General features: G+C 68.9%; 2 protein-coding genes across 11 annotated transcripts in view; one reads left to right on the forward strand and one right to left on the reverse strand.

Moving 5' to 3' along the window:
• GNB1L (G protein subunit beta 1 like) overlaps positions 1–8182 on the forward strand; it is a 30403-nt gene extending 22221 nt beyond the window's left edge. For 3 of the 9 annotated variants that reach the window (XM_061141313.1, XM_061141311.1, XM_061141314.1), the window contains exons 4-8: positions 36–198; positions 2210–2308; positions 4650–4865; positions 6157–6418; positions 7722–8182. In XM_061141313.1, coding sequence (XP_060997296.1) covers positions 36–198; positions 2210–2308; positions 4650–4865; positions 6157–6418; positions 7722–8161 — 1180 coding nt within the window. In that variant the 3' untranslated portion in view covers positions 8162–8182. Of the gene's footprint in view, positions 1–35; positions 199–2209; positions 2309–3316; positions 3528–4649; positions 4866–6156; positions 6419–7721 lie in introns of those variants that run through there. The other 6 variants (XM_061141310.1, XM_061141318.1, XM_061141317.1 and 3 more) reach the window with 6 other exon arrangements.
• An 8807-nt stretch (positions 8183–16989) lies between these two features.
• TBX1 (T-box transcription factor 1) lies at positions 16990–23169 on the reverse strand. Of its 2 annotated transcripts, XM_061140797.1 has the most exons (8): positions 23136–23169; positions 21678–22035; positions 19915–20016; positions 19112–19283; positions 18554–18709; positions 17910–17977; positions 17730–17830; positions 16990–17453 (listed from the first exon to the last, which is right to left on the reverse strand). In XM_061140797.1, exons 1-8 carry the CDS (start codon positions 23167–23169, stop codon positions 16990–16992), a joined length of 1455 nt encoding a protein of 484 aa, XP_060996780.1. The 2 variants fall into 2 exon arrangements, with proteins under 2 accessions (XP_060996780.1, XP_060996778.1); XM_061140795.1 differs by lacking the exon at positions 23136–23169 and having other exon boundaries at positions 21678–22096.
• Positions 23170–27037: the final 3868 nt, after the last annotated feature.

Raw genomic sequence — 27037 nt, forward strand, 5'->3', positions numbered from 1 at the left:
AGGGGGTCACAGCCCGCCGCCTCCTGTTCTGGCAGCCAGGGCCGCGACCTACAGCTGTGCGTGTGGGACCTGGCTGAGGGCAGGAATGCCGTGGTAGACGCCGTGCGCCTGGAGAACATGGGCTTCTGCAGGGCCTCCATCCTGGGCGAGGGCCCGCAGCGCTGGATGGTGGCCGTGCCCGGGAGAGGTAATGATGAGGTGAGTGAGCCCTGAGCGGCTCTGGGGTCTCTGAGCGGCCGAGGTCTGGTCTTCTACATGGTGGCCATGGTGGTGGGCTTGGGCAGGGGGCCCAGGTGGGCTGAGGTCTCCGGGAGGCCCTCAGGGCATCAGGAGCAGGCAGACCCAGTGGTCCAGGTGGGCCTCAGAGCCGGGCCAGCAGGGGAGGTGGCCTTTCGGGGTCAGAGCTGGGCACCGGCGTGAGGCCTTGGGCAGGGCTGGGACGCTGCTGGGGGACGTGTACTGGGGTGGCGACTGCAGGACAGAGGGGGACATCAGAGCAGGCCCCAGGGTCACTGTTGGGGGGGGCGCAGGCTGAGCGGGGACTGGTCAGCTGGGCCTGGGGGGGTCAGAGCCACATACCCGCGGGCGGCACCCCCTCCATCCCCCACTGTGTCCTTGCTCCCTGAGGGCCGTTTGGCAGGCAGGGTTAGGCCTGCACCCAGGAAGTTTGGCCAGCGCACAAGAGGAGCCGTGAATCTCAGAGCAGACCCAGCTCATAAATAACGAGGCAGGAACAGGCGTCTGTTTGTTCACCGAGGCACTTAAATCTCCAATTAGGAGCTACATGTGCTTTTGTTGCCAATTTGCCAAAAACCTGTTAAAAGTTTTATTAATGTGAAGAGAGAGGGCTCTGCTCTCTACTGCGGCAGCAGCTAGATGGCACTGAGCCTCCTGCACTGGCGCCCTTCCCGAGCGGGCGGCGGGGTCTGGGCCCGGGGCTGGGCACCTCCCGGGAGCGGGCCGTTCGCCGTGTTCCCGCCTGGACTCAGGCCGCGGGCCCAGGGGTACCGGATGTGCCCAGGACGTGCTCCCGCCCCACCAGGCCTGGCTGTTTGGGTGGCCACGCTTGCCCGAACCAGACATCCTTCTGGAAGCAAAACGTGCCCTCGGACGCCAGGAGGGAGCAGTGGTGTATGGGAGGCCCTCCCACCCCCTGACCACAGGGACCGCGGCCACGTGCTGTCAGGCCAGCACCGCCCCCGGCCAGGCCCCCAACGTGCAGGCCCACGACCCCTGGGCCCTGCCCTTGGCCGGGACGCGCCTGGATGCCTGAGGCCTGGGGGGTCTCCCCCGAGAGGACCCAGTGTCCTCCTGGTCTGCCCGGTCACTTCCAGGCCACACCCTGGGCCTCTGCGTCCTCCCCAACGTCCTTTGTCCTGCTGGCACCTCTCCTGAGCCTCACAGCTGCTGCGGGGGCGTCTCGCTTTTCAGACTCATGGCGGGGCAACCCTCTCGTGGCTCAGGTCCTTTTCCGCGTCTTTGGGGCAGTGAGGACAAGGTGTGCAGGGCAGAAGCTGGCCCTGCAGGCACGACAGTGTGGAGAGCGTGTGTCAGACGCATGTGCGTGTGTGGTGTTGGGGAGAGCGTTCAGCCCCACACCGCACGTCTGCACCTCTGGTTCACCCGGAGTCCCTCCCAGGGGTCCTGTGTTGGGTCCTGTATTCCCAGCAGGCGTGCAGTTCTCTTGATGCTGCAGACTGTCTGCACCGTGACCTAGCCATCCGCAGACCTGGGCTGTCCGTGTCCCCGCCGGCACACTGCCCGTGGCATGTCCCCCACAGAGTGGCCACCGGGCAGGGCACCCAGGAGGGTCTGTGCTGGCGTGGGCGACTCCGAACACAGGCCAGCGCGGCGGGCGCTGGGGGCCAGGACAGCCCAGAGGCTCCAGGCCGTCCGCGTTTCAGGCCCAGTCCGGTGGGGGTGCCAGGAGGGCGGGGGTGCAGGCGCTGAGTCAGCACATCGGGCCAAGCTGCCCGCCTGGCCGGGAGGTCAACACGAGGGAGGCCCCAGGCGGCTGCTGGATGGTAGCACCCTCGAGGGCCCTGCCGGTCACTGAGGAGTGACGTGTGCGTCCCGCACGGCCGGGAGCCAGGGGGCTGTGCGGAGGCGCAGACAGGCCCGCAGCGCCGAGCTGAGCCTCGAGACTCCTGCTTGTGCGGCCCGGACTCGACCTGGCTGCAGCCCAGACCCGCCTATTTTTTACTGTCAGGTCCAAGTTCTGGAGCTGCCGTCCAAGACGTCGGTGAGCTGCCTGAAGCCCGAGGCAGGGGCCAGACTGGGCATGCCCATGTGCCTGCAGCTCTGGCAGGTAAGGCCCCGCGCCCGGCCACGCCCTGGCCACGCCCCCAGGCATGAGTCATGCCTATTAGGGACGGGGCTCCTGGTCCCCCTCTTCCACCGCCTTGCTGTCCCCAGTCTGCCCCGCTCCTGCTGCGAAGGCGCCTGCAGCCCCTGCAGGACTCGTTCTCGCCCCCGTGGGTGGTGGGGGTCAGCGGCTGCCTCCCCGGGGAGCCACTTGCTGCCCTCTGGTCTGTGGGCGGTGTTGGCCAACTGTGCAAGCCTCGTGGCCTCTGCTCGCGGGATGAGCTGCCTAGCTCTCCAGCCCGTGGGGGGCTCAGTGCTGCTGTCCGGCGGCCATGTCTGCCTCTCTCGGCCGATCTTGCTGACCGCATGTGGTTGGGAGGTGTCTCCGAGGTTGCAGCAGGGGTGGGGGCGGCCTCGGTCGCTGTGGCATCTCTGCTCCGGGGGTAGCGAGTGGATGACCCAGGGCATGCACTGCAGAGACTGGGCGGTGTCCTTGCTGCCGCAGACGCCGTGGGGAGCGGGTCACTGACCGGGGCCGCTCTCCTATGCCACTGGGACTGGGGGAGCCATCCCGCCCTGCGGTTAGATGTGGCCCCACGGGGTGAAGGGGCCTGTGCGCCCTGCTCCTGGCCCTCCAGGGCCCTGCCCTTCCTCATACTCGCTGCCCCTGCAGCTTCTGAACTGAGAGCAGCCCACGGGGGCGTAGGGAGGTGTGGGCCCCGAGACGCCCTTGGACAGCGAGGCTGTGGGTGCCAGGCTGGCGGGCCAGGGGGGCGGGGGTGCTCACAGGCCCCAGAGGGGACGCAGCGCATCCGCTCACGCTCTCTGGAGACGCTGTCAGTGTCGTTGCCTAATCGTGTAAGAATTCCATCAGAACCACGTGTAGAAACAGGATGTACAAACTTGTCAAGGTAACCAGCACGGCTGACAGAAGGACACGCTGAGCTGCGATGGCTGATGCGGATCCAGCCCAGGGCCCCTGGCTCAGAGTCGGCTCTGGATGTCTCTCCAGGCCTGGGTCTCGGACTGCCTACCGCTGAGGATCCGAGTGTGGCAGGGGGCCTGACCAGCCAGTCAGAGGCCGCCTTGTTCAGCTCCTGAGAATGGACGACGTGTGTTGAGGAGGATGGTCACGTGGGAGGTCCGGGGTCATGCACACCCAACCTGGAAGCTGGCCCTCCAATGCTCGCCCTCTGGCCAAGGGGCTCCCCGGGAACCTGGAGGTGCTGGGGCCCCTGTGGCCAGCACCCCCGGGGGCGGGTGGGGCTGCTGAGTGAGTGGGGTGGGCCTGCGCACGGGGTCTCTGTGTATGGCGGGGGGCCTGGGGGCCTCAGTGCAGGGGGGTGGGCCCCATACCAGGAGCTCTGACTGCTGCCCCCGCCGCTGCACGGGGCCCGGACGAGTCAGTGGCATGCAGCCCTCACTTAGCCATGGTGCTCGGAGCCCCCGGCCCAGGAGCGGGGCAGCCCCCGTGCAGGGGGAACGTGCGGGCAGGGGCGGTGGGAGGCCAGGGCGGAGCCCCCAGGGGGCGGACCCAGGCCCAGCAGTCCGCACGGGGGGAGCTCATGTGGTCGTCTGAAAACCGGGCGCACAGGGGCCTTCCCATCCCTCCAGACCCCGGGTGGACCCGTGCGGGGCTCCCCGCCCTGTTCTCTCCCTGGCACCCTTGGGTCACGCGTGCGGTGCAGCCCCAGGCCCGCAGGAGGGCCGTGTCCAGGGAAGCCCAGGCCGCTTCCAATGCCAGCCTCCCTTCTCAGGGCTGCGGCAACCCCGGGCACGGCCCCCGCTGGCCCTCCAGGACCCAGGGCGGCCACTGAGCCCCTGGTCGGGGAAGCCCCGCGGCCTGGGTGAGGGGCAGGCGTGCTCGGTCAGCTCTGAGCCCCGGGGGCTTGGCCAGCGGTCCCGGGGCGGCCACCAGGCTCAGGGCAGCCGCTCCCGGTTGGTGCCAGGCCGGCCTGGGGTCCACACGCCCCCCCCACCCCTCGCGGCTGCTGCGCAGCCTCTGACCCGCGCCCTCATCTATCACACGGCGGGCGGGGCGCTGACTCCATGGGCTTGGCGACCGGAGGCGGGGGGGCTCGCGGTGACGTTGACAGAGTGCAGAAGGCTCATTTTTCACAGAGACGGAGCTCAGGGTTTTCTTTGGCCGGCTTGCCAGACAGGTGGCCGGCCCCGCCCAGGGGTAGCTGCGCATGTCAGTGGCGGGAAGGAGCTGGAGGGCTGGCCCGTGCCCCGCGTCCCCCGGCGCTGGCCCAGACTTCATGTCGGGCCCCCGGGCCCAGCGGGGCGGGCCGCCGTCCCCAGCCCCTTCTCCCCACAGAGCCGACGCCCCACTGTCCCCACAGGCCGAGTCCAGCTCCCGCCCATTGCTTCTGGCCGGCTACGAGGATGGCTCGCTGGTCCTGTGGGACGTCTCCACGCGGAAGGTGTGCAGCCGCGTCGCCTGCCACTCGGAGCCCGTCATGGGCCTGGCCTTGGACCCGCGGAGGGCCAGGGGCGTGTCGGGCTCCGCAGAGAAGGCGCTGGCCGTCTGGAGCCTGGAGGGGCAGCAGGCACTGCAGGTCAGCGGGCCGGGCCACGGGTTCATCCATCCTGCTCCGCGCCAGCCGTCTGATGGGCTGAAACAATATTTAGGCATGAAGAGGACTTGGTGCAGGTCCCCGGCTAATTAATCATCCGGGCCGGCGCGGGCAGGCGGCGGGCAAGGGGCCGGCACTCCTGAGCAGTTCACAGGGCTTGGGTTTCTCTCGGGCCTCGGCTGACAGCGGTCACGTCTCGTCCATCTAGAGGAAAGGCATGTAGGATGCGGGCTGTGCAAGCCAGTTTGAAAACTCAGAGGAATTTGGTCAGTAAGGAACTGATTAATCAAAAAAAAAAAGTAAAAAAAGAACCAAACCGTACGTGGAGAAATCCCATAGTGAGGCCCCTGTAGCGTCTGCATGCTGCCTGGTGGGGGTGGGGGGGGCCTCGGGGCAAAGTGACCCAGGCCTTGCCCGCCCTCCATGGCCACAGAGCCCCTGGGGCCACGTCTGAGTGCCCAGTCCCGTGGGGAGCCTGGGTGCACGCTGGCTCCTGGGGGGGGGGGGGTGGGAGCCCCCGTTCGCCAGGAGGCCTCGGGAGCCTGAGATCCTGTCCACAGTCAGCTCTGAGGACCCCCACAGCGAGGGAGCACAGGGCAGGGCTGCCAGGGTGAGCCACAGGCAGGAGCAGGGGGCCGAGGCTAGACTCCAGTGGCTAGAGGAGTGCCGGCCTCCGGAAAGGCGCCCCCTCGGGAGGCCTGCGCTGGAAGCAGAGCGAGTGGCCGTGGCTGCAGGTGGCGTCTGAGCCAGACGCCGTGTCCCCGCGGAAGGGGCGGCACCCCAGCTCCCCTGGCACCGGCCCACTCCCCACAGACCGGCCTGTACCTCACTCGCCAGCCAGCACGGTGGCTGCCGGGCCTGTGTCTCAGCGAGCCCTCGGCCCCCATGGGTGGAGCAGACCAGGTCCCCACCAGGCGCTCTGCTGTGGGGTGGGGCTTCTCCCATCACCAGGACCTTGGAGTCCTGGATGCGGGTGGTGGGAGTGGACATCCCCGAGGTGGGCGAGGCTGCACCGTGCTCACCTCACGTCGAGGGCTGTCAGGTGGACATCGGGGCCCCTCCTCTGCCCCTGCCAGCTGCGGCTGAGGCAGCCCCCCCACCCGTGGGGTGCTACACCCCTTCCTGGTGTCGCTTGGACTTTAGCCCAACTGGCCGAGGCCTGGGGACCATGCGGCTCCCCGGAGAGCCCCACCCACCACAGCAACCCTAGGCCCCCCCTCTGGCTGCTCCTGCTGTCTTGGCCCAGGTCGGCCTGATGTGTCTTGCATTGTAGGGGAAACAGCGACAGAAACTTAAGACTCAGAGCGTATGGGGCATGTCCAGCACAGAACTGGAGGTGCCGCTCACCGATGTACTGGGAACTCCGGGCAGAAGGAGGCAGAGAGGCGGGAGGAGGCTGGCTGGGCCCCACTCCGCACCATCCCAGAGGTGCGCCACCGCCCGGCCACCTGCTGCCGCCTCTCCAGAGCCGCTGGTCCTGGAGGCTTCCAGGGGAGGGGCCGGGCCTCAGGGGCCAGGCGCGCTGGTGTCCACAGGCAAGTCTCAGGCCCTCGGTTCTGCCCTGGAGCCGCGTGGGCAGAGGTGTGCCTCGCCTTCCGGCCACGGCTCTAACAAGCCCAAATCAATCTCTCCGTGGGCAGGCGGGCGGGCTAGCGCTGCAGACGCAGCTGGGGCTCCGCGCGGAGCAGAGCGAGGTAATGGGAACCAGATGGGCCCAGTGCATTCCTGGCACCTGAGGTCACGCGCCGAGCGAGCCCTGGTGGCCGGGTCCTTCCCTGGGGTCCTGGTCCAGGCGGGCTCAGCAGGGCCCACAGTGCCCGGGCCCTGGGTCACCCTCACCAGGACGCTGGGCGTCCACCCACCTGGGGGTCCCCGCTCTGCCCCCTCTGGCGGGCTCTGGGCCACGGCCGCCCTCAGACAGGTGGTGTGCAGACCGCCCTGCCTCCCGCCTCAGGCGGGTCCATAGTCTTAAAGAGGCTGATTTACGCCAGCCAGGCGGCTCTCCCTCCAAGCCCGGGCTGGTCAGCCAGGCCTCCCCTCGCTCCCATTGCTGGCCGGGGCCTGCCGCCCTCCCCAATCCTGCCGGGGGTGCCCCGCCGAAGCCAGCAGTGGGATGCGCGGGCCAGTGGGCGGGAGACACTGCTCACGCGTCCAGGGACCAGGGACAGGGCTCTGACCCCATGACCAACCCCGGTGCTGGCGGGTAGGATGGCCCGTCTTCTCGAGCCCAGGCGGTCCCAGCTTCCAGGAAGAGGAGGAAGATCCTTCCTGCCCTCTGGGTCCCTCCCAGGCAGCGATGCTGGCCTGCATGCACCCCACCCCACAGGGACCCCCTCTCGGTCCCCACTGTTAACAGCCCCCCAAAGCAGGCCACGTGGGTTCCGGCGCGTCCACCGCTCTAATCCCAGGGCTTGAGCTCCCGGGAGAGGCAGGGGCAGGTCCTCCCCCCTGACAGTCAGGGCGCAAGCCTGCTCTGCGCGCTTTGCCTGCCCCCACAGGGCCTTGCCAGTGGAGCAGAGGGGCGGCTGCTCTGGCGCTGGAGCACTCAGCCCTGAGCCTGGATTCCTGGGCAAGATGGGTAGAGGGCGTGGGACCCGTGGGCTGCTTGTCACCGTGGACGGGGAAGAGGAGGGACGTCCCGGATGGCAGGGGATCCTGGAGGCGGGGCTCCTGGGGGTCCCCGGGGGTGGGGCATCCAGGGGGGCGGGGTGTCCTGGGATGGGGGGAATCCAGGGGGCGGAGTGTCCTGGGGGTGGGGCGTCCTGGGGCCGATGAGGGAAGAGCATCGGAAGAAAACCTACGGAGCCGCCTGACGTCTCCTTGCCCCTCTGATCACAGGTGCGCGGGACCCACGAGCTCACCAACCCCGGGATCGCCGACGTCAAGATCCGGCCAGACAGCAAGATCCTGGCCACTGCGGGCTGGGACCACCGTGTCCGCGTGTTTCAGTGGCGGACGATGCGGCCACTGGCCGTGCTGGCCTTCCACAGCGCCACCGTCCACTGCGTGGCCTTCGACACTGCGGGCCTGCTGGCCGCGGGCTCCGGGGACCAGCGCATCAGCATCTGGTCGCTCTACCCGCCCACGTGACTCAGCACAGAGGGGATGCAGGCACAGAGGCGTGGTCCTGGGCCCCCCGGGTCACTCAGGCCCCCTCCTTCCCGGGGCCAACTCCCCATCATGACGCAGAGCGTGTAGGCCCTGGTGGCTGCTGTTTGCGGCATAACCAGGCTGGATGCTGGGCGCCTGCCAGGCAAGAGGCCGTTCTGCGTGCCTGACAATAAACGTTTGCAGACCTGCAGCTTGGAGGCGTGAATTCTCCCAGGTGACCCCGCTTCCCTGGGGCGGCAGAGCCAGGGCCATCCTCAGAGCATCCCCCGGCAGGTGGCCGGCCACACAGCGGGGTGGGGGTGGGGGTCGTGGTCCCGGGCTCCAAGCCCCCGCAGACAGCCGGGGCTGAGGGCTGAGTGTGCCCCAGCGAGAGGATGCCAGTGGGGGGTGGGGAGGGGGCCAGGCCTGCAGCGGGGTCCCAGGAGGAGGGCTCAGCCCAGGAGTGAGGCTGATGGGCAGTTGGCTGCCGTAGGGTAGCCTTTGGGTGTGGGGCGCGGTGGCTGAGCTGGGAAGACAGGGACCCGGGGCAGCTTCTGACCCTCCTCGCCAGGCTGTGGGCTGGGAGGAAGAAGACCCTGGCGCTGGGGGTGGGGGCTGTGGGAGACCCCAGCGGAGTCCAGGCCACAAGCCCCTTGGTCCCACTGGCTTCTTTGTGAAGGAGCCCCCGGGCGCCTGGTCGGGGAGGAGTGCCCGCTTTGTCTGTGGCCTCGGAGGCCTCCCTGAGGGGCGCCTGGGACCCCCGCACTGCACTGCGCTTCACCCGGTGGGTCAGGGCGGTGGGCCTGTGAGGGCTGCGCTCCAGGGCTGCCTGGCCCTCGCTGTGCTTCACCCGGCTGGTGGGCCTGTGAGGGCTGCGCTCCAGGGCTGCCTGGCCCTCACCAGCATCTGGGGCCCACGTGTGCATCCAGGTGGCAGGACGCCGTGCTACGAGGGCAGGGGCCTGCCGGAGGGTCTGGCCTCCAGGTCCCACGTGGGGCCAGGGGATGGCGAGCTTCGGCTGGTGGGGTGAGGCAGGGACACAGGTGTGGTTGACATGCCAGCACCGCGTGGGGCAGCAGCAGGAGGGCCCGAGGAGGTTGGGGGGCTTCATGTGAGACCGGTCCCCCGCCCCAGAGGAGGCAGCTCCTTGCAGCCCTGAGGGGCACCTGCGTCCTTGGAGAGCTCTGTGATTAGATACTGACGAGCGTAGTCACTGAACTTGCAGCCAGCGTTGACACATTGGGGAATTCTGCTCTATCACAGGCATAAGCTGATTTATGAGCGGAGGTGGGGTGTGACGGCATGGGGAGTTATCACTGCACAACATCTAGCTGATCAGTCTGGAGAGTGAACAACTGACATTGTTTTTATTTGGAAATTTCAAGCATAGATCAAAGTGAAGGGGAAAAGCACAGAGCCAGTACCCGGCTTCAGCGTGAGGCCTTGGCCTCCAGTTGTCAGGCCAGCTCTGGAGTTCATCCGGGGGGCCTGGGCGAGCCGAGGCCAAGGGCCTTCCCTGGGCCACGACCCTGGGCCTCGATGTGCCTCTCAGCTCAGCTCCTTGGGGAAGGATGGCAGGAGATGGTTCTGGGAGTGACTGAGCCCCCGAGCTGCACGGCCGGGCTCAGGGATGGGAGGGGGGCTGGGGGAACATGGGGCGGGGGGCGAGGGGCCCGGCCCAGGGCGGGGCTGGGGGACGCCACGGGGCTCCATGCGCCATCCCCCAGCCCCGCTGCCCCGTTCCTCCCGGCATCCAGCACTGCCCCTTCCAGCTTGGGTGTGGACATGGTGCCCAGCCGTCCACGCCACCGTCCCCCCTCGTTTGGGCCGGGCCCCGTGGACAGAGGGACCGCGTGGGGCGCATCCCTGCCCATCCGTCTGGCCCTCGTGGTGGACGTGCCCCCTGAGGCCCCCTCCCACCCAGCTGGCTGTGTGCAGCCCTGAGCACTGGGCCTGGGCCCCCCGAGCCCGTCCTGGGCCTGCTTTCCCCACAGCATGGCTGACCCCGTCCTGGTGGACGTCGCTGTCTTCCCCGGCGCACGCGGTACTCGAGCACAGAAGCTCTCTGAGGACGCCGTGACGCTGGATGTGCCTGGAGGTGTCGCTCTGCCCGGCCCCCTCCCTGGGCCTGGCCCCTAGGGTCGAGGGTGGGAGCCCCACACACAGAGGGGAAGACGCTGGGTGGGCCAGGAGGGTGCGGAGTCAGCAGGACCCCCCGCTCCCAGGGTCAGGGTCAGGGGTCAGGGGTCGGCACAGGCTCTGACTGTGGCACTTCAGCAACCTTCCTGGTGGTTTCGGGGACCTTTCTCAGGGTCCCCCCCGGGCCTGCCCCACAGGCCCCTTCTGCTCCAGAGCCACCGGGACAGGCCAGGCTCTGCTTTCAGAGGGGCCCTCTCCTGGGGGTCCTGAGCCCACATCCCGCTGGAGCCCGCAGCTGGACGGCCTGCCTCATGGCAAGTCTGGGCCCCTGGGCACAGGGGGCTGGCGGGGGCTGGGTGGACCCAGCCTGGTGGGCACACAGCCAAGAGAGGGGCTCCCGTGGGAGGGACACGGGTCCGTCCAGCTGCGTACCAGGCAGGCCACAGGGCTCAGAACGCCGGGCCGCGCTGTGAGCTGACCCCGACCCTGTGCCCCCAAGATTCCTGTGCCTGCAGGGGGCTGGCCTCCACCTGCCTAGGGTGACAACCGGCAGGCGTCTCCAGACACGAAACCACCGTGGGAAAAACTGTCAGTTTACAGACTCGTGAGGACTGACCTGGGCTTCCCAGGGGGCGCGGTGGTAAAGAACCTGCCGGCCGAGGCAGGAGACTCAGGTTTGATCGCTGGGTCGGGAAGATCCCCTGGAGGAGGGCATGGCAACCCACGGCTGTATTCTTGCCTGGAGAGTCCCATGGACAGAGGAGCCTGGCGGGCTGCCGTCCACGGGGTCGCAGAAGAATCAGACACGACTGAGTGTGCACACATGTATGAGGACTTACTTGATCGAGATGAATAGCATGGTTTTAATAGACTGTGAATAACCCAGGGGTTATAAATTGTTAAACATACATAAATACACTTAAAAGTTTCTGGCATCTTGGCTGTTTTTTGGTGCACGGCTCGGCAGCATCAGGGACCCACACGGGGTCCTGCAGTGGTCAGCACACACATCTCCAGAGCTTTCCGTCTTCCCAAACTGACGCTCTGCCCCGTCCCCGTCCGCCGCCCCAGTCCCCACCATCTACTTCCTGTCTGTGACTCTGACGACCCTGGGGCCTCGTGCAGGTGGAGCCACGCAGGGTCTGTCCTGCATCTGGCGCTTCACCAGGCATCCGGTCCTCGGGGCTCCTCTGTGTCGTGCGCCAGCACGTCCTTCCTTTCCATCCCCCGTGTGGACAGACCGGGCCTCTGTCCGTCCACTGATGAGCTGTCTGTGGGGGCGGTGAGGCTCCCGCCACTCGAGGGCTGGACCACCCTGAGCCTGGGTGGATGCGCGTGGGCTCAGGGCCCGCTCCCAGCTCTCCTGGGTCCACACCGGGCATGGGATTCCGTCCGCTGGCTGTGCCTGCTGCCCGGCTCTGCGCCCGCCAGCACTGGCTGTCTTCCAGGGCTTTCTGCCGTTGACAGCCGCCCTCGTGGGTGCGAGCTGCTCCTTGCCGTGGTCTAATCCGGGGTCTACGTTCACCCTCAGTTATCTTCCAGGGGTGCACATGAGAGGATCTCTGTCTTCTGGGAACTCGCTCCCTGGGGGGCATACTTGCATGGCAGCCGCTGACCACTGGAGGGACCCAGGAGCAGAGAGCAAGCCCGGGCCAGCTTCCCGGGGCGAGTCCGCCCCGTGGGCACGGGGTCGGGTGTCCAGCCCACCCCGGACCGGGGCCCTTACCAGCATCCACAGTACTGGGCGGCCGGGACGCCAGGGCCCCCGCCAGCAGCCCACCTGCAGAGCAGAGGACCAGCCACCGAGGCCTTGGATCCGGGAGAGCACCCCGCCCTGCCGCGTCGTGGGCACGGCTCCCAGCTCTCCCCAAGTGGGTGCTGATGGCGTCCTGGGCCCCCTCACTAACAGCACCCCCCAGCCGGCCCCCCGAAGACACAGAGGGCCTGCTCATCCGGGCCACAGAGGGGAAACGTGCCGGGACCGCCAGCCCCCAGGTGCTGCTCGGGGAGGGGGCAGCTCTCCAGGAGCGCCTCTGGTCACACAGCCCAGGGGGCAGCAGCCCATGTGGGGCCCATGGCCTCCCCTCAGCCACCCCACAGAGACGGGGCTTCATCCTGAATGGCCGGAGGCTTCTCGCTGGCACAGGGGGCCATGGGGTGGTGGGGAGCTGGGGACCACAGTGGGTGGGGGTGGGGGGCTACGGGGGGTGGGTGGTGGATGGTGGGTAGGTGGGTACCATAGGGGTGCATGGGAGGTGCGTGGGGGTGGGCGGGGCCCCGAGGTGGATGGTGGGGCCCGCTCAGCAGGCAGCCTGGAGGCCTGTGGCCCCTGCGGCCATGTCCCCCGCTTGCTGAGAGGCCCTCGAGCAGGAGTGCAGCTGGCAGCCCAGGGCCCCGCAGGCTCTCCGGAGGAACGGCCGCCTGAGAGCCCCCAGATCCGGCCAGCTGCCTCTCAAGGAAGCTGCCTGATTTCCTTCTCGTGTTAAGAAGATCCACTTGCTGTTATCAGGAGGGAGGCCGCTTGCACACACGCAGCAGCTCCCATTTGTGCTGCAGCCTCACGGCTGGACCCCGAGCCCCCAGCGCCGCTTCAGAGCCGGGAGGTGGCCTCCAGGCGCCTGGGGAACCTCACCCAGGCCGGTCAAGGGCACACGGCCTGCAGGGCTCCTGCAGTCAGGAGCCGGCGGCCAGGCGGCCCGTGGGCACAGGGCGTCCCAGGGCGTCGAGGCACATGGGAGGGCCCAGTGGACCAGACATCCCCACTGTGGACCGCCTGCCTGCCTGCGGTACACAGCCTGCTCGGGGAAGGCCCGTGTGCATCCCCGGACCACGGGGAGACAAACCGCTGGCCCTGCCCTGCACAAGGCCCCCATCGGCCTGGCCGCCACCACCACCCTTACTGGGTGATGAGCTCATGGACATACTGGGGAAGAACCTCAGAAATGCATCCGGGATAAAGCCTGCATTCAGAGGCGGGAGGAAAGGGAGAGGGGCTGAGGCCAGGATGACAAGGAGGAACTGGGAGGGTTAGCGTCCTGGAGGGGCCAGTGCTGGGGGCGTGTCTTCCAGGAGAGAGGGCACCCCCAGAGCTGCAGGGGCCCGGCCCACCACACACAAGCACGTGACTGAGAAAACGAGGCTCCAGGTGTCGCTGCTGAGGTGGGCTGAGGCCCTGGACATCGGCGATGGTGCCTCAGGACTGCTGGTGCCCAGGGCCACGCCACAGGAGCGCCGGTCTGTCCACGGGCCCAGCTGGTGGGGCAGGGGGCGCGGTGGTGGGGCTGGGAGGAGGGGTTGGGCGTGTGCTCCCCGCGATCAAGAGCTGATGGAAAAGGGATGTCAACATTACCCTTTATAATTAAGAAGATCGTTTAATCGCTGCTATTAAGACCTAAGCTCCCCCAAAGTGGGCTGCTTTCATCAGAACCCCTTTGGTTCTGCCGATTCCCACACGCAGACCTGGCAGCAGTTGAGTGGAGGCTCCGAGAGTCCCCATCTGGTTTAAGAACGACAACAAGCAGGAAAGGGAATTGCATCAAAGGCACAATCGGTGTTTTTCTCAATACAGAGCGTGTGTGAGGTAGACCAGCACACACCGCATCTGCCCTCCAAAAGCGGGGCCACGTCACACCCCCACACCCCCACGCCCGGCCTGCTCCCAGCTGGGAGGTCGCTTTTGGGGCCAGGTTTGGTCGGAGGTTCTGAACCGGGACTCGCAGAACCTCACGGGAGGTTGAGGTGGAGCCCCACCCCAGTCATACATCAGGGAAACCGAGGCCCCAGCTGCAGGCCCAGGTGCCCCCGCACCCAGCCCAGCTGGGCCACGCTCCTGCCTCCCTGGGATCACCACTTTGGTCCGCGAAGCAGCTCTGGGCCCACTCCCCTGGCGGCCTGCATGCGGTTTTCATCTGCAGCAGACCTGCCTCACACTCCCCCACAACGTGGCCCACGCACTCTGGGGGCCTCCTCGGCCCCAGGGATAGGCCTGCGGACCCCAACAGATTCCCATCGTCCAGAGGCTACACCACCGAGGCCTCCCTGGGAGGCTGCGTGACCATCCCCCGACCCAGACCACGGCTGCCAGAGGGATGTCCCCTGAGGGCCCTCACTACAGCCAGGACCTCACTACGGAGGGGGTCCACCTCGCGTCCTCACGTGGCGGGGTCAGGTCTGTGGGGTCTCGAGGCTCCTACAGTGGGCCTCTGGGGACCCGGCTGAACAGGCACCGGGCGAGTCACCAGAACCGCAACCGCTGGGTCGGGGCAGGCGGCTCCTGAACGCCCCAGGAGGCGGCAGGACCAGGGAGCCCTCCACCCCAGGACGTGGCACATGGTCCCCCACACCCCGGGCTGCTTGGGCTCCAGGGGCTCCTCCCTCAACTCCTGCCTTTACCTCCTTCACGCGGTGGGTGTCAAGGTTCTTCGAAGAGCTTCAGGACCGAAGGGTCTGGAGCCCCTGGACCAGGTCTCTGAGGTCTCTCCTGGCCCTGGAGACAGACATGGGGCCGGAACGGGGTCTCTGGGCCAGCGGGGATACAGGGAGGATGCTCAGGGTGTTCAACAGCTGGGAGGGAGCCCCCGAGGAGGATCCCAACCCCCCCCAGAGAAGGGTCGGAGTGGGAAGCAGGGGCCGGTGGGGGGGGAGGGGCGGGGAACGGCCTGTCCCAGGGAGGTGCCTGCACCTGGGGACAAGTGACCGAGAGGCCCAAGTGCCCTTCAGAGGCCCAGTGACCTGAGCCAGGCCTCCCCCCGACCCCAGGATGAGAGGCAGGGTGACTGTGGCGTGGGGGGCACAGCACAGCCCAGCACCCACCCAAGAACAAGCGAGGGCCCCTCACATGACTCTGGACATGGGTCTGCAGTGGCCGGCGGGAGCCCCAGTTCGCAGCCGGCCTGTGACAAGGTCTCAGCCAGGTCAACTCAGCCGTGGAGGCAGCGGGAGAAAACACATCTCTGGGGGAGGGGGAGCTGTGCCCCAGGTCAGGCAAGCATCTGCAGAGCCCAGCCACAGGTGCCTGGCTCTTGAATGCAGCTGGCGGGAGCTCGGCGTCCACCTTTATTCCATCCTTCTCGTTGGCACTGGCCCGCCCCGCAGTGGGCACAGCAACCCTCGCTCTAGTCTGGGGAGGGGGCGGTCTTGGGAGGCGCCGCTCAACTGCCAACGCCGGTCACCAGGGAACACGTGCCCTCACTTCAGCGCTGAACAAACCCAAAATGGAGATTTCTGCACCCGTGGTTCTCCCTGGTCTGGACGGAGCGTGGGAGGCTGGAGTGCCACGTGGAGATCGACTGGGCAGAGCAAACCACGGCGTGTCTCTCCGCCCAGGATGAGGAGGGCTGGCTGCATTTGCGGCCCCAAGCGAGGAAGCCAGGGCCACAACCGGCTCACTCAGAGGCAGACCTGGGGTTGGGGGCAGACTGCCCACTAGGGCGGAGCCGCTGGAGCGGCATCCAGGGCTGCATTCCTGAAGCTCTGTCCACTGAGCCTGCTGGCCACTCAGGCAGATGCTGCAGGGGTCTTCACGCCCGGCACCAGGTACCCCACGAGGATCTGGGGGCCCTGGTTCCCCTGCTCGCTCCTCAGCAGCCGTGGTCACCACGTCCCGTCCTAGACCGGACTCACGAGAATGGCTCCTGCCATCTGATCGCTGAGCTCCACTTACCGCCTCCAGGGCAGACACCTCCGGAAAGAAAGGGCCGGCCCAGGGCAGACATCAGGAACGCCCGGCCGTGCCCTGGGACTGGTGGCCCAGGCCGCCGCTGCCAGGTGGCCTCCAGGCCCACAGACGCAGCGGGTCAGGCCCGGAAGGGGGACGGGGCCTCGGCCACTCGCACTTCCCGTCCCTCTCGCATCCAGGCCGGCAGCCTTGACGCTGACGGTTCTTCCTGCCTGGACTCAGGAAGGGACCGCATCAAAGGTCCGGTGTGGCGCTGATGGGGAGAGGTCCCACGCCACCTGGCCTGGGAAAAACGCTTCCCAGGCAGGTTTCAGGATGACTCATGACCACTGTCATTGTGGCCTCGCTCAGGCCACCCCATGGGGACCCTGGCAGCAAAGAGAGTCAATAAACAGGGGAAAGCACAGGCCTGGGCGGGGGCCAGCGGGGAAGCGCTCTGAGAGCAGAGTCAGGGTTTCTTCCCTTCCCAGCCCCCAGCGGACAGAGTCCTGCTCCACCAGGACTGTTATCCCAGCTTCCATGGAAAAACAGGACAGGCACCGGTCCTGAAAACGGGCCAGGGGCGGGGCCCGGGTTCTAGGCAGAGGGGCAGCTGCCAAGGCAGGAATGTCAGCGGCGAGGCCGGATGAACACCTGGGACCAGGAGCTCAGGCCGCGGGGGACCGCGAGGTGGAAGCGGGGGGCGGGGCGCGCGGGCGGGAGGGCCGGGGGCGGGGCCGCGGGCGGGCTCCGGGAGGCGGGGCTGGCAGCGCGAGGCAGGGACCCCGGCCCTGCGGCCCGCCTGGCCAGGGAGCCCGCGAGCCCCCGAGTCCGGCTCTCCCCAGACACCCTTAGCGATGTAACCCGACGCAAAGAAAGGGACACTCAGGCAGCTTCCAAAAATGGCGAAACCGTTTATCAAGGCGGCGCCGGCGCGGTATCTACACTTTTATCTACAAATATCTACAAGTATCTACACCACACCGCCTGCAGACGGGGGTTCTCGGGTCGTCCACGCTGCAGCGGCCAGCCGGGCCGGGGCCGTCGCGGCCTCGCCGGGAACAATAAATACCACTTGCTTCCCGCGCGCACCGCGCACTTCGGCGCTGGCAGCGCGCCCCGGGGGTCCCGGGGCCAGGGAGCGGGGTCCTCGGGCCGCCCTGGGGCTGGCGGGGGGCGGCCCGGCGGCCGCGTGGCCTGGGCCCCGGGCGGGCGCGCGCACTATCTGGGGCAGTAGTCGTAGGAGCCCGGCGGCGCAGCCCCGGCCGACGAGTACATGCTGGCGGCGGCGGCCGCGGCGGCGGCGGCGGCGGCGGCCGCGGCGGGGCTCACGGCCGGGTGGTGGTGCGGGTGCGCGTGCGGGTGCGCGTGGAAGCCGTGGCCGCGCAGGCCGGGCAGCGGGTAGGGCGCCGGCCGGCTCTTGGCCCCGAGGTAGTGGTCGTAGGCAGCGGCCGGGTACTTGTAGGGGTGGTGGTGCAGCGGCTCCGACGAGCCGGGCGCCTCCAGGCGCAGCTCGGGGTGCGGGGGGCTGGGCCGGCCTCCGGGCGCACCGGGCAGCGGGACCCCGGGCCCGGGCAGCGCGGGGCTGAGCACCCGCGCCAGCAGCTGCGGCGGGTGCGCCGGGTCCCCAAGCCCCGCCGGGCCGCTCACTTCGCGCTCGAATTCTCGCCGGGCCTCGGCCGTGTCTGCGGGGAGGGCCGACGGCTGAGCCGCGGAGAAGCCGGCGAGAGCGCGCCGGCCCCCGCCCGGCGCCCCTGCCCAGCTCCGGGCCCTCCCCAGAGGCCCGCGCCCGCCAGCGGGCGGGGTGGGGCGGGCGGGCGCAGCCGTCGGGCCGGCGGGCGAGTGCGCGCTTGCCCGGCCGCCGCGGTCGTTGTGCAACCGCCACGAAGGCCGCGAGCGCCCCTGCGGCGTGGGCGAGGCCGGGCGCGGCCGCCCGCCCGGATCCCACGACCCCGGCCTACCTTTCTCTGCGCCGTTGGGCTGCGTGGGGGAGGCCACGGGGTTGCGCGAGCGGGCGAACGCGCTCATGAGCGGCAGCGCGCCGGGCCGGTGGTTCCGGGGCCTGCGGAAAGGAAACGGGCGGGGGTCAGGGGATGCCAGCGGGGCGCCCGCGTGCTCGCGCTCTCCTGGGGGACACTCACCAGTCCTCGGGGTCGCAGTCTCGGAAGCCTTTGGCGAAGGGGTTACTGGCGATCTTGAGCTGCGTGATCTGGGGGAAGCGGGCACTGGGCTCGCCCTGGGGGCCGCGGGACTTACCCATAGGGGAGGGAGCCGTAGGAGCCCGCCACTCTCCCCTCTGCTCCTCCCCCACTCCCGTTCTCCACTAGAAACGGCTGGAACACACCCGCTCCCTCCCGCGCAGGGGCTGCACCCCTCAGGGCTGGGGAGCCCTCCTTCTGGCTGAGGACCTCCTCCTCTTTTGCACCCGCAAGTGCCCCTCAGGCTGGGCTAGGAATGCAATTATATCCACCCCCCACCCGCTGAGGTCTGGAGTGGAGGGCACCCCAGGAATCTGGGTAGACCCGCATCAGGCCCCCGGTGGGAGCTTCCGGAATGGTTTGGAAAACAAACTTTCAGGCCACAGTGACAGTTGCTGCTTGAGGGGTCAACCTGATAGGAGGCTGGTCCGGCCAGGGACACTGAGGGGAGGGGGATGGTCTGAGGCCCTGGGGGGCCTGAGGCCGCGGGGAAGGGGGGGCGGGGGGGCGGTGCTCCATACTGGTTGGGTTTCCCCAGGCAGCCACCCCTTCCCAGGGGTGCTGAGCAGGCTGCCCCGGGGCCTCACCCGGTGGTTCTGGTAGGCAGTGACCGCGGTGAAGCGAGTCTCCTCAAACACGAAGGTTTTGAAGTTCTCCTCGGCGTACTTCTCGCTGTCTTTGCGCGGGTCCACGTACACCACGTGGAAGCGTGGCTGGTATCTGTGCATGGAGTTGAGGATGATCTGGAAGAGAGGTGATGAGGTCCGAGCTCAGCTCGGAGACCAGCAGGGCCCAGACAGGCGTGCACTTCCCGCTGACAACCCGGCACAACCCTGCGCTCACCCAGGCGGCCGGCCTCTCCGGAGCCGCCAGACTCCAAAGGCTGCTGCCCCCACCCTACCCCACGGCCCCCCATCCTTCCCAGGGAAATCGCCTCCAGCAAAAGCCCAGCAGCGGGGTGAAGGGACCAGCAAGGCCCTCTCTCCCAGGCCCAGGCCCCTGACCCGAGGGCTGGCTCTCCCTGGCCCGTCGGTCATCCACACTGCCATGGCGCAGGTCTCCGGGACTCCCTCGGCCTGCCGGCGGTCAGCAGGGACCCCCTCGGCCTGCCGGGGGACGGGGTGGTAGCCTGGGGGGCCGCTCACATGGCCGTTGTCGTCCAGCAGGTTGTTGGTCAGCTTGAGCTTGTCGAAGGAGACAATCTGCTTCATCCACTGGGCCCCCTTGGCCGGCGAGTCGGGGTGGTAGTGGACGCGGCCCGGCGTGGCGGGGTCTGCCTTCCCAGCCACCAGCCAGGATGAGCTGTGGAAGGCATACCTGGGCCGCAGGGGGACGGGGCCACGACACAGCGGGTGAGGGCCTTGCCCGGGGAGCCTGAGGTGCCCGAGGCTCCCACGGGCAGACGGGGGGTTGCCCAGGGAGCCGCGAGGAAACGGAACCCCGTTCTGACACAGGCAGCAGGAAGCGCCAGCAGGGAGGCAGCCGGCCCTGGCGCCACAATTCGCGGCACGCGGGTCCCGCCAGCCTGCAGCCTCCCGAGTCACCGGCCAGCGCGGTGGGGGGGGGGGGGGGCGCCCGGATCCGGCCCGCCAGGGCCTAGGGCGCAGGGCGGACCGGGCTCTCTTTATTAATTGCTGTTAATTGTCCAGGCGGCCAGGCCCGCCCAGCGTAATCTCTCCCGGCCACCCCACCTTTCCTGCTGGCTCCGGGGCCAGCGTCCCGGGGGAGGGGGAAGGGACGGGCTCACCTTGCAGGGGAGGGGAACGCAGACAAGGCTGGTGGGGGGCCCCAGCACCTGTGAGCCCCCCCAGAGCCAGTCCCCAGAACTGCTGGGGGTGGACGGGGCCTGTGGGGCTGGGGTCTGGCGGGACTGGAGAGTTGGCCACCGGTTGCGACCGACCTTTCTGGGCCGCCCGCCTCCGCCCGCCGGGCCGGGCCGGGCTCTCACCGGTAGCGCTTGTCGTCCACGGGCACAAAGTCCATGAGGAGCATGTAGTCAGCCATGGGGTCCATGCCGAACAGCTTCACTTGGAAGGTGGGGAACATGCGCCTGGGGGCGGCAAGATCCCGTCAGCTCGGGAGGGGAAGGCAGGCCGCCCGCTTCCAGCGGCCCAGGATGCGGCCTCCTCTCCGCCGGCAAGCCCGGGCCCTTGTCGTATCTCCTCTCACCCGGCTGCCTGACCAACCTCACTAGGCCCCTGCCCCGCCAAGGGCGAGTGGACGGCAGGACAGCCCCTTGCCCCCCCACCCCGGTTAGAAACCCAGAAACGGCTAACTCAGCGTGTCAGGCGGGCCTGCAGGCCCTGACCTCGGCCTCTGGTTTCTTACTGCACCTCTACCCACGTAGACCCAGCCTCACTGACTGCGGATCCCGGGTCAGCCCAGTGGGCCGCAGCAACGCAGTCCCGGGTCCTGGGCCCTCAGCAGGACCGCCCCCGACCGCCTGATCTAAGCCATCGCTTTAAGTTCCCGGCTCGAACAAAGTGAAAGCGAGGCAGACCGACCGAGGGATTCCAGGAGTCCCGGGCGGCCTTGCAGCTGAGTCTACGGCTGCTTCCCCAGTTCCCCCCCGAGAGGCCAAACTGGGGAGTCCACAGCCCTGGCCCTAAGGCTTCTCGCCAGGTCCTGGGGTTCTCCCCACCTTCCTTGAGGACACACGCAAGTTCCCCAGGCACAGCTACTCCAGGCCGGCTTGGCCTGTGTCCTTGGGGTCCCCTGACCGTCCCCTCCCCTGAGCTCCAACTCGTCCTGCACGCAATCCCAGCTCAGGGCGATGGCCGCAGGCTGGTCTAGTCCCGGGTGCCGGCTGCCGGCTGCCGGCTGGGACAGCGTGCCGCCGGGCCCCGGCCCGCCTGTCCCGCCGCTGCCTTTTACAGGCACCTCCTCTCGAGTGGTGGGCTGACGCCAGCCCTCCTGGACAAGCCACCCCTACCCCCTGCCCCTGCAGGCCAGAGGGGGCTGCAGAATGCTGGCTGGGCCAGGCAGAAGGCTGAGCGCCCAGGGCCGGCTGGAGAGCTGGAGAAGGCCCCGGGCTCCCTGGGGAAGACGCCGCGACAGGGCAGGAGGAGCCCGGCGCGGGCTCTGCAAACAGGCCCTGAGCCCTCCCGGGCCGTGCAGATGCAGAGCCGGTGTCTCCTGTGTACATTAGACACAGACGGGCACCCGCCTTTGTCTGCCGGTCACATCGGCTGCATCGCAAAACTTGTTCCCCTTCTCTCCGGGCCCTTCAAACACAACCCAACAGAAGGCGGCGGCCCCAGCGGCAGAGCCAGGCCCCGCGGTCGGCAGAGACGTAGGCCTGAGAAAATGGGGTGGCAGCCTCCCCACAACACAGCCCGCCCAGGAGGGTCTTCACTGTCCCAGAGCGGTTCTGACCCACTGCCCCGTTGCCGGGCAGCGCCTCCATCTAGCCCGGATGGACTGAATTGAGGAACCAGAGACGGGAGTTTCCTCTGAAAAGATGGGATCCACTGGGATCCGCTGGCTGGCGAGGCCCCGAGGAAGTGAGCCGGCCCCTGCCTCAGGCCGCGGGTGTCCCGGGGTGGCGGGTGGACCCCCAGCGGCCTGCTCCTCCCCGGCCCCTCTGCCGGCTCCCCAGGCAGCTGTCGCCGGAGCCGGGACCCGGTAGCAGAGAAGCCGGCCGTACCCCCGCCCCGCTCGCCGGCCCCTCCGGGCTGGGGCGGCCCGCGGCCGAGGAGGGGGCGCCCTGACCTGCCGGCCTTGGTGACGATCATCTCGGTGCCCAGCTGGTTGAACTCGTCCCACAGCGCCTTCATCTCCAGCTGCACGCTCACGCTGGCCACCTTCGCATTCTTCTTCACCGGCGCCTTGGCGGCGGCCACGCAGCTGACCCCGGGGCCCTCGGGCTCGGCGGCGCTGCTGGCGGCCCCGGCGGCCGGCGCGAACGGGTAGGCGTGCGGCGGGCCCGGGGCGCCCGGCGCGGCGGCGGAGCACGGCTCGTAGCGCGGCGGCGGGGGCTCGCGCGCGCCGTAAGGGTCGGCGCCGGGCGACGCGGCGCCCGGGAAGCCCCCCGCCGCTCCCAGGCCGCTCAGGCTGCTGGCCGTGAAGGCTGCAACGTCGCAGAAGTGCGAGAGCTGCGTGAGCCACGGGCTGGACACGGCGGAGATCATGGCCCGCGGGCCGCGCGCCCCGCCGAGGTGAGCGCTGCCCCGCGCCCCGGGCCGAGTGGCGGGCGCGCGCCGCCCAGCGCCGCCGCCCGCGGAGCCGCCCCGCCCCGCCCCGCCCCGCGCCCCCGCCCCCGCCGAGACAATGGCCTCCCGGCCCCCTCCCCGCCCCCCGCCCCTCCCGGCCCCCGACCGCCCGGACCGGCTCCCCGGGCGGCGGGCGAGCGCGCGAGCGCCGGAGCGCCCGCCGGCTGCCCTCCCGCGCGGCGCTGCCCGCCCGGGCTCCTGCAATTTGTTATTCCCTTACCTTTGTTCCCGTCGCTTTCGTCTCCCCTCCGCATCCTCCGGCCTCCCTGCACTGTCTCTCTCGCGTCTCTATCTCTATTTTACTTTCCGCCTCTTCCTCTCTTTCCTGCTGCTCCCTCTGCGCTGTCTTTCCTTTCAGTCTGCCTGTACCCCTCCTCTCTGTGCGTCTCTCTATTATTCGTGGCTTTTAACTTTTTTTTTTTTTAAGACCGAACTGTTGCCTTTGACTTTCTTCTTTTCTTAAGACTCAACTTTCTTAACTTCTTTGCGCACTCCTCTTTGGTTCTGGCCCTCTTCGTCTCCTTTCCGTCTTTCCCCTTTCGGGTGTTCTGTTTTCCTCTTCTTTTTCTCCAGCTCTTTTCCTCCCGCTGTCCCCTCCTGCTCTCTCTCTCCTCCGAGTCCCCCGGCTCTCTGGGGCTCTCCTGCTGTCCCCCCACCTCTCCAAGCTCTCTGACTCCCTCTGGTCTCTCTCTCCTGTCCCCCTCCGACCTCCCACGCCCTCTTCTGCTCTGGGCTCAGCTGCACGGGTCTCTGCAGCGGGATCCCCAGGCGGAGGGGGCACAGGATTCGGGCAGGATGCCGCCCTTCCTCTGCGCCCCAGAGTCCAGGCTGGAAGCTGGGCACTCACCCCGCCAGTGCTGCCTTTCCCGTCGTCCCCCAATCCTGCCAGCCCTCTTTGCTTGGGCCCCAGGGGCCGGGATCTGGCAGGCGTCTGCCCAGACACAGCGGGGAGACTTACCTTCCATGTCCCTGGTGACGGTGCTGAAGTGCATGCCGGCCGGGGATCCCAGCGGCTTCGCAGGCTCGGAGGACCCGAGGGCCGGACGTGCGGTGCGCTCTGCGGCCTCTGCTGCAACCAGAGAGGCGATGCTGAACGCGCTGGCCCGGGGAGACAGCGGGCCCCGCGCGTCCATAGGCGCCCGGCGGCCTGGCCGGCGCCGCCTCCGACTGCGTGCACCCGGCCCCACGGAGGCCAGCCCAGCCCACGGCCCGGGGGCGGGAGCCTGCAATGCCACTCACCGCCGCAGCCCCATGCCCAGGGGACATGGCGTCACGGCCCCCCACCCTGGGCTGAGGGGGCCCTGGCGGGTGGAGCGCCCCGGGGGGTGGTGCGGGCCCTCCTGTGTTTCAAGCTCCCCAGCCCTTCGCCTCAGCTCCCAGGAGCCTCCGTGGCCAGCACCCCCGAACCTTCCGCAGCTCCCCGAGGCCTGACCTCCCTCTGTACAGTGAAGCCACCGGCTTCCACCGCCCCAGGGGGAAGCGAGAGCAGGCGCCCCCAGCCCCAGACCCCGGCCGCGGGGCTCCAGCCGGGCCCTGCCCTGGGCTCCTCCCGCCTCCCCAGCTGCCCCTGCACCTGGGTGCGGAGAGGGCCGTCCAGGCTCCGGCAGCGGCCACGGGCGGACGGCCCCAGGGCCGCAGGGTCGTCCTTTCCTCGGCGCCCAGGGACGGGACCCGGCCCCGCGAGCGGCTCCTGGGCCCCTGTGGGCGGCTCACGGTCGCGCCCGGGGACCCTGAGCAGAGGGACACCGCCCAGGCCGCCCAGCCCGGGAACCCAAGCGTCACGCGCACCCGCGCGCCGCCCGCCCCTGGCCGGGACGCTTATACATCCGGAGGGTGGGCAGTGCCCGCTCCTCCGACCTCCCCGAGCACCGGCCGGGCGCAGGGAGGGCCGGGGGCGGAGCCTGGACTGGCCAAGGGAGCCGAGGACACGTCGGAGGAATTCAGGCCGCGGCCGGGTCCGGTTGCTCGCTGCCCCTCGCCCGCCCCACGGCCGGCCTGCCCTCCTGGAAGGCCCAGCTGCCCACTTGGGCCTGCAGGCCGAGGCTTCCCGGATGCTAAGCCTGAAGCGGCCGGCCCTTCCCCGCACCTCCTGCCTCTGGGGCCGCCTCTGCCCAGTTGGGGGCATCCATGGCCGCCCAGCGCAGACGCCCCCCTTGCAGGGCGCCAGGCCTCCACGACCCAGGACTTGCTTGGGCCCTGGGCTCTGGCCCTCAGGCCTGTCTCCAAGGCCTGTGCTGCTTCGCCTGGCTGGAGCGAGAGGCAGCAGCCTCTCTGGGGGTTGTTGGACCCCCAAGCTGGAGAGTGTGCTGGCCGAGAACCCGGGGGGCCTGGAGCCGCTCCGGCAGGAAGCATGAGGCTCCCGGGCCTGAGGTCCAGGACTGGCCCAGCCTGGAGCGGAGGCGGTGAGCACGTGGGCCCTGCTGTGTGATGGGGTGGGCGACCGTGACCTCGTGAGTGCTGAGCCCCGCCCCTCCCCTAGACTGGCTCTGCGGCCCCCGTGCACCAAGCTGGGAAGGCGCGTGGTTGCCAGGGGTTGCCCTCCCCAAGGGGTGGCCGTGGCCATGATCTGTGCGGCCTGGAAGCAGGTCCAGGGAGTCCTATGATGCGGGAGCAGCTAGGTTTGAGCTTCCCGCCCACCCCACCCCCGCCAGCCACCCCCGCAGCAGGGCCAGCCCGGGGCTGCCAGGAGCCCAGGTCGAAGGACCCGCGGGCAGGGGGAGCTGCTGCTGGAGGCGAGCATGTCAGCACCCAGAGGGGCGCACAGGGCGTCCCCAGGGGCACTGTAGCAGGTGGGTGGGTGGGCTGTGCGGCGGTCCTGGTGTGTGCGGGTGCCCGTGGTTGTATCCCGTGCACCCGAGGAGCCTTCCCGTATACTTGGGCGAACACCCGAAGGCCTTGGGCAGGTGCTGAGTCCGAGGGAGACACTGGTCTTGGGAAAGGAGCAGAAGTGAAAGTGAAAACCCCGGGGCCTCTGGAGTTGCGGGGTCAGCCTCCCGGGCTCTGTCCTGAGGGCCCTGTCCCTCCAAGGAGTTCGAGGTGGGGGACAGGAGAGGGGTCTTCTCGGCCCTTCTTAACCCCTTGGTGCCTGAGCCGGGACATGGGCGGCCAGGCCGGATGGGGAAAGCGCAGAAGGGAGTGGGCCAGTTCTGGTTGAGAGCAGGACGGATGAGGTCAGGGCGCTCCTCCTGCAACTCACAGCTCTGCTTCCCCTGCTGCCGCTGCCCACTCCAGCCACCGCAGGCCCCGAATGCAACGGCAACGCCAGGCCCCAGCTGGAACCCAGCTGCAGGGGCCAGAGATGCTAAAGATAGTGCAACACTCTGGTCACCTGATGGGAAAGGCCGGCTCATCAGAAAAGACCCTGATGTTGGGAAAGACTGAAGGCAGGAGAAGAAAGGGGCGACAGAGAATGAGATGGTTGGATGGCATCACTGACTCAATGGACGTGAGTTTGGGTAAACTCCGGGAGTTGGTGATGGACAGGGAGGCCTGGCGTGCAGCAGTCCATGGGGTCTCAAGGAGTCGGACGTGACTGAGTGGCTGAAGAACAAAGGGGACCGGACCCCTCGGCATTGCCGCCTCCTGTGCCCCTGAGGGTGCGCTCGCCCGTCCCTCCCGCCCCCCCCCCCACGCCACTCTTCGCGCACCCCAGTGCCCTCACTGCCCAGCGGGAGCACGTGCCCTGCCACACCGCATCCACTCTCCCTCACCTCGACCTGCGTGGTTCCTTTCCGCCTCACTCCCCCTGCCGGCCGCAGGTGGGAGTCGGGTGGGCCCCACCGGGGCGAGGGCTGATCAGGTTCTGCCCAATTAGGGCATGACGCCCCCTCCACCCGGGACGCGGGCTGAAGACAGGACCCGCATTCCCTGCGCCGGTCGGCAGGATGGAACCAGGATGAAACTACGTTACAGGCCCTAGAAACGAGGCTCGCGTGGACCTTCCGCCTGAGGTGGGGGCCAGAGGGCAGCCGAGGGCAGAAGGTGGCCGGTGGGAGGGAGCGGGCAGCCACCCCCTGCTTCTCGGGGCTGCTTTGGGGTGAGCCCCAGCTGCACTCACCCTTGCCCCCAGCATCCCTAGCCCTGTTTCAGAGGTTCACTTCCCAGCTCTCAAGGGGCAGCCTGGGTGGCTGGGCGGCACCCAGCTCCTCCCCAGAGCGCACTTCGGTCCCCCGGGGAGCCGGCAACACCAGCTCACTCCCGTCCACGCGTCACTCCCGCCACCGTGCAGGCACAGCCGTGGCGTCTGCCCGGCGCTCTGCGCTCCCAGCCCTGGAAGGATCGGCGGGCCCTTGGGCGTCACTGTCCTCCTGGAGACACGGTGGGCTCCACCTGTACTCCCCGCCGGGGTCTCGGCCGCCGCAGGGGGCCGGAGCGCAGAGCGGGGCAGCGGCTGCCACAGCATTCCGGAGGAGCGCGGCAGGCTTTCTTCCACCCGGCTCGTTCGTTTCAGGACTGGTTTGCCAGGAACGTTCTCCGTGCCCGCAGTTCCCCTGGCCCCGAAGGAAGGCCTGCAGTCACTCCCCCCGCAGGGGGCAGTGCGGGGTTTCAGGGGAGGCCGGAGGGGGACTGACCTTCGCTGGAGCCGGGGTGGCTCCCTCCTCCTCCGTCTCGCTCTCCCGCGGGTGCCTGCTCAGGACCTTGGCCCCTGGGCACGTCCCACCTGCATTCCTCCAGCCAAGGTGCTGGGGCTGCGATGCCAATAAAGGAGGCTCTCTGGGTGGCCCTCGTGGGCACGAACGGGCAGTAAGCCAGAGCCCGGGGGGCAGGCAGGAGGCCCCCTCTTCCCCTGGCGTGGCCGACGCTGGAGGAGCGGGAGAGGACTCTGGGCTCTGTAGAGAAGCGGGTGCAGTCTGAGCCGGG

This window comes from Dama dama, chromosome 5, assembly GCF_033118175.1.
Source record: "Dama dama isolate Ldn47 chromosome 5, ASM3311817v1, whole genome shotgun sequence".
Classification (NCBI taxonomy): Eukaryota; Metazoa; Chordata; class Mammalia; order Artiodactyla; family Cervidae; genus Dama; species Dama dama.